At 72.4% G+C, this 9,199-nt stretch overlaps 1 protein-coding gene across 1 annotated transcript in view; it reads left to right on the top strand.

Moving 5' to 3' along the window:
• The window catches only part of LOC112107995 (multiple epidermal growth factor-like domains protein 8), a 10,514-nt gene extending 1,460 nt beyond the window's left edge, over window positions 1–9,054 (top strand). The window contains 18 exon segments of the mRNA XM_029914441.1: window positions 130–287; window positions 289–370; window positions 910–1,028; window positions 1,347–1,478; window positions 1,620–1,733; window positions 2,136–2,384; window positions 2,723–2,919; window positions 3,103–3,313; window positions 3,926–4,036; window positions 4,038–4,149; window positions 4,560–4,692; window positions 5,976–6,190; window positions 6,527–6,637; window positions 6,883–7,001; window positions 7,212–7,416; window positions 7,745–7,910; window positions 7,952–8,250; window positions 8,818–9,054. Coding sequence (XP_029770301.1) covers window positions 130–287; window positions 289–370; window positions 910–1,028; window positions 1,347–1,478; window positions 1,620–1,733; window positions 2,136–2,384; window positions 2,723–2,919; window positions 3,103–3,313; window positions 3,926–4,036; window positions 4,038–4,149; window positions 4,560–4,692; window positions 5,976–6,190; window positions 6,527–6,637; window positions 6,883–7,001; window positions 7,212–7,416; window positions 7,745–7,910; window positions 7,952–8,250; window positions 8,818–9,054 — 2,970 coding nt within the window.
• The last annotated feature ends 145 nt before the right edge of the window (window positions 9,055–9,199 follow it).

Raw genomic sequence — 9,199 nt, 5'->3', positions numbered from 1 at the left:
CTGGGGGTGATTGGGGGTGCCCTGGGGGGCTGGGGCTGCCGGGGGTGCCCTGGGGGTGATTGGGGGTGCCCTGGGGGGCTGGGGCTGCCGGGGGTGCCCCTGGTTCTCACTCGCCCGCTCTCCCCCCAGGAGATCTCGTACTTCTTCCTGGAGCCGTTCCGCGCGGGGCCCTGCCCCTCCTACCCCTCCTGCCTGGCCTGCCTGGCCGACCAGGGCTGCGGCTGGTGCCCGCTCAGCGCCAGCTGCCACGCCCGGCTGGAGGGGCCGGGGGGCGGGGGGCCGTGCGGGGGGGGGCTCCGTGCGCCTCGTCCTCTCGCCCAGCAACTGCTTCCTGTGCGAGGAGTACCGGGACTGCCACGCCTGCAGCGCGGTGAGACGGGCACCGGGGCGGGGTGTGTGTGTGTGAGATGTTCCCCAGGTTACGACGTGACGGCTGAACCGCGGCGCCCCCGACTCTGTGCCCGGGAACAGCGCCCCCTCCAGGCCGTGCCCCCCGCGCTCCGCCCGCCGCTCGGCTCCCCCCGGCCAGCGCAAAGTACGAGGAAGGTTCCCCGGCGATTACAAACCGGGATCTTGTCCCCAGACTCACCCAGCGGGTGACTCCTCCGGCCCCCAGGCCTCCCGCAGCCCCAGGGGGGGAACCTGGCCAGCCCCAACCAGGGACTCCCCCAGCGGCCGTGGGCCGGACGACCCGTCGGGGGGTCTAGAGACCAGCATCACGCACCGCATGGGTACGCCCATGCTAACAGGACAACGATGTTCAGCACATTATGAGTTTCCAAGTGATCCCTCCCCAGGCAGGTGTAGTGCAGAACATGGCATGGCCGTGTGACAGTGGTGAACAAGGGGTTCTGGGGGGCGCTGGCTCTGCAGGAAGGGTCTCTGACACCCCCCCCGGTGCCCCCTCAGGACCCGTTCTGCGAGTGGCAGGTGAACAGTAGCAAGAAGGGGGATCTGCTGTGTAGCCGACGGGGCCGGCAGCCCCACGCCGTCCGTGCCCCCCACGCCTGCCCCGCGCTGTGCCACCAGTGAGTCCTGGGGGGGGCAGGGTGCCGGGGGGGGTCAGTGAGTGGGCAGGGTGCCGGGGAGGCAGGACCTGGGGAGTCAGTGTGTGGGCAGGATACCGGGGGAGTCGATGCTGGGGGAGGCAGGACCTGGGGGGTCAGTGAGTGGGCAGGGTGCTGGGGGGTGCCAGTGTATGGGCAGGGTGCGGGGCGGGGGGGGGGCGGGGGGGGGGGCAGGACCTGGGGGGTCAGTGTGTGGGCAGGGTGCTGGGGCCACGTGGGTGCTGCCTGGGGGGGCAGCAGGGGGGCTCTGGGAAGCAGTAACCCCCCCTCTCTCCCCAGGCGGAGCACGTGTGCCGAGTGTCTGTCCAACTCCAGCCAGTGCGCCTGGTGCCAGTCCACCCACAGCTGCTTCTTCTTCGCCGCCTACCTGGCCAAGTACCCGTACGGGGACTGCCGGGGCTGGTACGACAGGTGAGGGGCGCGGGGACCCCGGGTTCTCTCCAGCTCTGGGAGGGGGGGGGTGGGCTGGGAACCAGGACTCCTGAGTTCTCTCCCGGCTCTGGGAGGGGGTGGGGCTGAGCTGGGGCTGACTCGTCTGTCTCCTGCCCCCAGCGTCCATTCGGTGCCCCAGTGCCTGGACTGCGCCCGGTTCAACACGTGCCGGGACTGTCTGCAGCACTTCGAGTGCGGCTGGTGCGGGAACACGGACAACCCCACGCTGGGCAGGTAATAGGCTGGGGGGCGGGGCGTTCCCTCTAGGGGGCGCCGGCTCCCACCCGGCCCCAGGGCAGGGACTGGCTGTCTCAGGGGGGCGGGGAATGGGGCAGGGGCCTGTCCCCTCTAGGGGCGCCGGCTCCCACCCGGCCCCAGGGCAGGGACTGGCTGGCTCAGGGGGGTGGGGAATGGGGCATGGGGCCTGTCCCCTCTAGGGGGCGCCGGCTCCCACCCGGCCCCAGGGCAGGGATTGGCTGGCTCAGGGGGGCGGGGAATGGGGCAGGGGCCTGTCCCCTCTAGGGGGCGCCAGCTCCCACCCGGCCTCAGGACAGGGACTGGCTGGCTCGGTGTGTGAGGTGGGGGGGTTGCTGCCCAGCTCTGCCGTGACCCCCCTTCTCCTCCCCCCCGCCCCAGGTGCCTGCAGGGTGATTTCTCCGGCGTGGGCGGCTTCCCCAACTGCTCGGTGGCGCTGTGGGAGAGCCACGGGCTGCCCCCCGCCCAGCCGGCCGCCTGGTCCTACGGGCAGTGCCCCGACGTGGACGAGTGCCGGCTGGGCCTGGCTCACTGCCACCCCTTCGCCCGCTGCCACAACACGCCTGAGGCCTACGAGTGCCACTGCCAGCGCGGCTACGCCGGCGACGGCGCCATCCACTGCAACCAGACGTGAGGCCAGGGAAAGGGGGGCTGGGGAGGGGGCGGTGCAGGGCTCAGCGGGGCTGGGATTCAGGGGGGTTGGGATTTGGGGGGGAAGGGGGCGGTGCAGGGTTGGGGGGGTTGGGATTCGGGGGATCTGGGGAGGGGACGGTGCAGGGCTGGGGGGGGTGTTGGGATTCGGGGGGCTGGGAAGGAGGTGGTGCAGGGCTGGGGGGGTCTGGGGAGGGGGTGGCACAAGGCTCGGGGGGGCTGGGGAGGGGGCGGTGCAGGTCTGGGGGGTTGGGAATCGGGGGGGCTGGGGTGGCGCCGGCTGCCCCGCTCCATCCCCCACCCCGGCGTCTCCCCAGGTGCTACGAGGAGTGCGGGCACGGCTGGTGCAGTGGCCCCCCTGGCTACGTGTGCGAGTGCGAGCTGGGCTGGACGTCGGAGCCGGGCGCCGGGGGCAACGGCAGTGCGGGGGGGGCCCGGTGCAGCGTGGACTGCGGCTGCCACTTCCACAGCAGCTGCGAGGCCGGGGGGCCCGGGGTGTGCGATGAGTGCCAGGGTGAGTCCCCCACGGGCCCCCACATCACCCCCTTGCGCCTCCTGGGGCCCCTGCACTCCCCCCCCCGTGCAGCGGCCTCTGCAGCCCCCACGGCCCCCTCCTCCTGCTCGGGCCCTGCACTCCCCCTACGCCCCTTCCACATCCCCAACTCTCCCCCCCGCTCACTCTGCCCCCTCTCCACAGACTGGACCCACGGCGAGCACTGCCACCTCTGCCGGCCCGGCAGCTTCGGTGACGCCACGAACCCGGGCGGGTGCCAGGCGTGTGAGTGCAACGGGCACGGCCTGCCCGAGCGGGGCCACTGCCACGGGGCCACGGGGGCCTGCTACTGCGCCCCCCCCGCCGAGGGGCCCCACTGCGAGCGCTGTGCCCCCGGGTTCTACGGGGACCCCAGGTGAGACCCCACCCCTGAAATCCCTGCATTCCTCCTGGCCCCCAGAGACCCCCTGTCCTGGGGTCCCAGGCTGGGGGCTCTGGCAGGGCTCTGGGGCAGTGTCTCCGCTCAGGGTTCCCACCGGGGCCAGGAGCCTGCTCGGCTTCGGGGCCTCCTGGGTCGAACCTCGGAGAGTTCAGCCCCCGGGCTGGGACCCCTGGGGAGCCTCATACCCCCCAAAGAGCCCCCCCCCCCCCCCGCAGCCAGCAGCGACTCCCAGCCAGCGAGTGACCCCGGTGGGTTATTAGTCGTGGGGACCCAGCGTAGAACAGAGCTTGTGGGACCAGGGACCTGCAGCAAAGTCCGTCGGGGGGGGGGGCGGGAATCCAGAGCCCTGGGCTCTCCCCGAGTCCCAAACCAGGAGACTGACCCGCTTCCAGTGGCCCAGCCCCTGGTGACCTGGTCTCTGTTCTCCCCCACCTTGGGGGGAGCTGGGGGCCATCAGTGTCAGCCGGTCTCTGCAGCCCGTGGGCATCACACCTGCCCTCTAGGGGTCTCTGCGACCATCGCACACCCCGATCCCCCCACCCCTGTGTGGGGCCCCCCCCAGCGCTGACGCTCTCTCTCCCTCAGGAACATGGGCACCTGCTACCGGGCGTGCGAGGGGCGCTCGCTGCTGGCCAACCTCTCGGGTTCGGGGTCCCTGGGCTCCCGGCGGGCAGGGGGGGGTGCCCGGGGACCTGGCCCACTGCCTGTGGGTGCTGTCGGCCTCGCCCGGCCTGGAGCCCTGCCCCCCTGCCCAGCCCTGCCCCGCCATCAGCCTGACCCTGCAGCCCGACCTCAGCACCCACTGCATGGTGAGTGGGGCTGGCTGGGGGGCGTTGGGGGGAGCAGGGTCCGTGCTGGATGCCGTGGGGAGGCAGCGCTGGGGGGTGGAGCAGGGTCTGACCATGGGGGGCAGAGTGGGGTCCAGGCTGGGTGCTATGGGGGGTTCTCGGGGGGTACCAGGCTCCGGGTCCTGTGGTGGCAGCTGTTATGCGGGGAGCAGGGCCCGGCTGGGTGGGGTGCTGGGGGGGAGCAGGGCCCGGGCCGGGTGCCAGGGGGGGCGGGGGAGGAGCAGGGCCTGGCGGGGGGAGCAGGGCCCGGGCCGGGTGCTGGGGGGTGAGCAGAGCCCGGGCCGGGTGCCAGGGGTGCCGGGGGGGGAGCAGGGCCCGGGGCGGGGGGAGGAGCAGCCAGGCCAGGGGTCCCATCTCCGCCTGCCCCCCAGCACAGTTACGCCTACGCCTTCGACGGGCTGCCGGCCTTCCTGGACAGCGGGGAGATCCAGGCCGACCGGACCCTCATCGGCGCCTTCTGCGGGCAGGGCCGCGCCCAGCCCCTCACCGTGGAGGCCGCGTCAGGTGGGTGCTGCCAGCGGGGGGGGCTCGGGCCCCCTGGGGTCCTGGGCATGGCACGGGGTTGGGGGTGTCCCGGGGTCCCAGGCTGGGGGCTCTGGCACGGCTCCGGGTGAAGCCAGGCAGGGCTCTGGGGCAGCGTCTCCCCACAGGGCACCTGTCACCAGGGCCAGGAGCCTGCTCGGCTTCGGGGGCTCCTGGGTCCGACCTCAGAGCGTTCGGCCCCCTGCTCACCCCGGGCCCCCCCACAGCGAGTCCCCCTGCTCACCCCGGGGCCCCCCACAGCGAGTCCCCCTGCTCACCCCGGGGCCCCCCCGCAGCGAGTCCCTCTGGACGGGGCCCTGGGGAGCCTCATGTGCCCCCAAAGGGCCCTGCCCCCCGGCAGCGACTCCCAGGCAGCGAGTGACCCCGACGTGGGGACCCAGCGTAGAACAGAGCTTGTGAGACCAGGGGCCTGCAGCAAAGTCCCCGACTGACCAGTTCCCCCAGCCCAGCCCCCCCCCCCCCCCCCCCCCCCCCCGCCCTTGTCCCCCCCCCGGGCCCCCCGGGCCCCCCGGCCCCCCCCCCCCCCCCCCGGCTGGCTCTGCAGGGGACGGGACGGGGCGTAGCCACAGGTGGGCCTGTGTGGGCCGCGACCCACCCATTAGCAGCCAGCCCCATCCCATAGCCCGGCTCTGCTCCAGCCCCTGCCCCGCTCCGGCACCTGCCAGCCCCCGCGCCCCGACCCGCTCCGCACACCCCGCGCTCCTGCACCCATTTTCCCGGGGGCCCCCAACTGGCCGGGGCCCCTGGCCATGGGCTCTGTTGGTCCAGGGGCTAATCCGCCCGCGGGAGGAGGGCAGGTGAGTGATTTGGCGGCACCAGAGGATCCTCAGGAGAGGTCGGGCTGCTGCCTCGGGGAGCCAGGCCTGCGTGGGGCGGGGACGGGTGTGAGAGCCACTGGGACAAGCTCCGGCCATCAGGAGCCAGGCTACAGGGTGTCGGCCAGTCTCTGTGCCCAGGCAGCCAGTCGCGGCCACACCTGCCCTCCGGGGGTCGCTGCACCGATCAACCCCCTGATCCCCCCGCCTAGGGACTGGAGTAACAGGGGAAACTGAGGCACACACAGTATTCAGAGAAAACGTTGAGAACTCCATCACGGGGGGGCCACACCGACACTCCTGGTTCCCGGCTGGGACAGGGAGGACTGGGTGGGCACAGAGACACCCCCCCCACACCTCCTCTGGCCGTGCACAGGTGGGGGGCACCGGCCCCCCCTACCCCCCTGTCCCCCCCCCCCCCCCCCCCAGGGCTGCTGGTTCTGTACTACGAGGCGAACTCCAGCGAGGCGTCAGGCTTCAACGCCACCTTCGCGGTGCATCGCTGCTGGCCCGGCTGCCGGCCCACCCAGGAGTGCCGGGATGGGCGCTGCGTGTGCCGGGGGGGCTACGCCGGGCCCCACTGCCAGCTGCGGGTCTGCCCCGGGAACTGCTCGGCCCACGCCAGCCAGGGCGTCTGCAACATGGTGCGTGACAGGGGGCAGGGGGCTGAGACCGGGGAGGGGCCTGGGACGGGAGGACTGACGGGGGGGCAGGAGTCTGAAACAGGGGAGGGGCCTGGGATGGGTGGGCACAGGGAGGGGGGTGCAATGGAGAGTGACGGGGGCATGAAGGGGGAAGGCTGGGGGGTTCCGCTGTGGGACTGGACCAGGGCGAGTGCTGGGGGTCCACAGTGGGGCCGGAGTCCAGGGCTGGGCCCAGGGCTGGGCCGAGGCACGTGGGGGGAGGAGGCGGGGTCGGTGCAGGCCCTGGGGGACAGGGTGGGGGCCGTGCCTGTCTCACCCTCCCTCCCCCCCCCCCAGAGTCTGGGTCTCTGCGTCTGTGGCGAGGGGTTCGGGGGCGCGGATTGTTCGGTGCCGCTGGACCCGGGAAAGCTCGTCTGGGAGACACTGATTGACAGTCAGCTGACGCCCGTGAGTCCCCACGCCGGGCCCCCCCCCCCCCCCCCGCCTGGGCCCCCCCTCCCCCCCATCCTGGCACTCCCTGCCCAGCACCATCCCCCCAGCCCCTGCCCTGCCTGGCATGGGCACCCACCCACTTGCATGTGCTGGGCACTGCCTCCTGCCTGGCACCGTCCCCTGCCCCACACCCAACGCTGGCTTCCCAGCCCCGATCCCCGGCCCCCTGGGCGCTGACCCTGTCTCTGCGTCTGTCCCAGGACACAGCCAGCCGGTTCCTACACCGCCTGGGCCACACCATGGTGGAGGGGCCGGAGGCCACGCTCTGGATGTTCGGGGGCCTGTCCCTGCGCCAGGGGTTGCTGGGCAACGTCTACAGGTGAGCGGGGAGCCCTTGGGCTCCGCCCCCTTCCTCAGGCTCCGCCCTTGGGACCTGCTGGGCCCCGCCCCCTTCCTCAGTCTCTGCCCTTGTGACCTGCTGGGCTCCGCCCCCTTCCTCGGGCTCCACCCCGAGCTCTGGGGGTGGGGCTGTGGGTCTCTGGCCCCCCCGGCTCCGGGGGACTCTCTCGCTCTGGGTCTCTCCCCACAGGTACTCCATCCCGGAGCGCCGCTGGACCCAGATGCTGGCGGGGACGGAGGACGGGGGGCCGGGGCCCAGCCCCCGCTACTTCCACGCCACGGCCTACGTGCCGGCGCGCCAGGCCATGGTGGTGCTGGGGGGGCTGGCGGCCGGCGGCGTCTCCAGCGACTGCTGGATGCTCAACCTCACCACGCTGCAGTGGAGGCAGGAGCAGGTACCCGCAGCCCCCTCCCCCCACAGCGACCCCTGACTCAGCGGTGACCCCATGCTGACCCCCGAACCCACGCCGACCCAGTGCCAACCCCACCCTGACCCCCAGCCCCTCGCTGACCCCGCATCGACCCCTGGCCCCACACTGCCCCCAGCCCTGGGCTCCCGCTGACTCTGCCCATGAGCGCCGGTAGCCGGATCGCCACAGCTGGGTTACCGGAGCCCAGTGACCTCTGACCCCTGTGCCCCCGACACTTCGCTCATCCACCTCGGTGCCCTGTGACCCCTCCCCCGGGGGCCCCCAACCCGCTCTGAGCTCTGCTCCCCCCCAGGACCCCCTGCTCCCGGCTGTGGCGGGGCACACGCTGACCCCCCGGCGCGGCACCTCCCTGCTGCTCATCGGCGGCTACTCCCCGGCCGACGGCTTCAACAAGCAACTGCTGGAGTACGGCGTGGAGAGCGAGCGCTGGCAGGCGGGGCCGGTGGCTGGGACCCCCCCCCCCCGGGGCAACCCCCCCCCCGGCCCCCCCCCCCCCCAGGTACCCCCCGGCGTGGAGAGCGAGCGCTGGCGGCAGCTGGGACCCCAGTGTGGGGACAGAGCAGGGTGAAGGGGGGTTCAGAAGCTGCCCCCAGGTGTGTTGTTTGGGGGCCTGACCCCCCTCTGTTGCCCCCAGGTCTGTACGGGCACTCGGCCGTGTACCACGAGGGCACAGACGCTGTCTACGTTTTCGGGGGGCAGCGTTTCCACGTGGAGACGGTGTCGGCCTCCCCCGAGCTCTACAGCCTGCACTGCCCCAGCCGGACCTGGAGCCTGCTGGCCCCCGCCCAGGGCCCCAAGGTGGGGCAGTGCCAGGGCAGGGGTGTGGGCATGGGGGGTAGGGGGTTTTGGGGTGCAGCAGGGACATGGGGGTGAGGGGCTAAAGTTGCTGGGGATGTGGTTTGGGGGTGCAGCGGGGTTGTGGGGTTTTTGGTGTGCAGTGAGGTTTTGGGGTGTGGCAAGGATGGGGTTTTGGGGTACAGTGCAGTTGTGGGGTTTTTGGGGGTGCAGGGGTTTTGGGCTACAGCAGGGATATGGGGGTGGGGGCACAGAGTTTTGGGGTGCAGTGGGGTTATGGGGCTGGGGGTGGGGTTTTGGGGTGCAGTGGGGTTATGGGGCTGGGGGTGGGGTTTTGGGGTGCAGTGGGGATGTAGGGGTGGGGTTATGGGGTGCAGCGGGGATGGGGTTATGGGGTGCAGCGGGGTTTTGGGGTGCAGCGGGGATGTGGGGCTGGGGGTGGGGTTTTGGGGTGCAGTGGGGATGTAGGGGTGGGGTTATGGGGTGCAGCGGGGATGGGGTTTTGGGGCGCAGCGGGGATGTGGGGGGAGGGCTGACCCCGCGTCTCGCTGACCCCGTGTGGTCCCCCAGCCGCTGTCTCACTTTTTCCACGCGGCGGCCGTGCTGCGGGACACCATGGTGGTGGTCGGGGGCCGCACGGAGACCCAGGACTTCACCAGCCACGTGCTGCTTTACCAGCTCAACTGCAACACCTGGATCCTGCCCAACCAGACGGGTACCGGGGGGCCGGGGGGGCAGGGAGGGAGACCCCCCCCCAGCCACACAAAGGGGGGAGGGGACCCCAGCCACACAGGCAATGGGGAGTGAGGTTCCCCCCACTGCCCCCGTTACCCATGATCCTTCACTGACCCGGTTTCTCCCCCCAGGCCGGGGTGGGCGGGGTTACCCAGGGTCCTTTGCTCTCCTCGCAGGTCAGGGTGGGCGGGGTTACCCAGGGTCCTTTGCTCTCCCC

This window comes from Terrapene carolina, unplaced genomic scaffold, assembly GCF_002925995.2.
Source record: "Terrapene carolina triunguis isolate 2854851 unplaced genomic scaffold, T_m_triunguis-2.0 Scaffold51224, whole genome shotgun sequence".
Taxonomy (NCBI): domain Eukaryota; kingdom Metazoa; phylum Chordata; order Testudines; family Emydidae; genus Terrapene; species Terrapene triunguis.
Note: the sequence above shows the minus strand (reverse complement) of the source record. Positions and strands in the feature narration are given on the sequence as shown.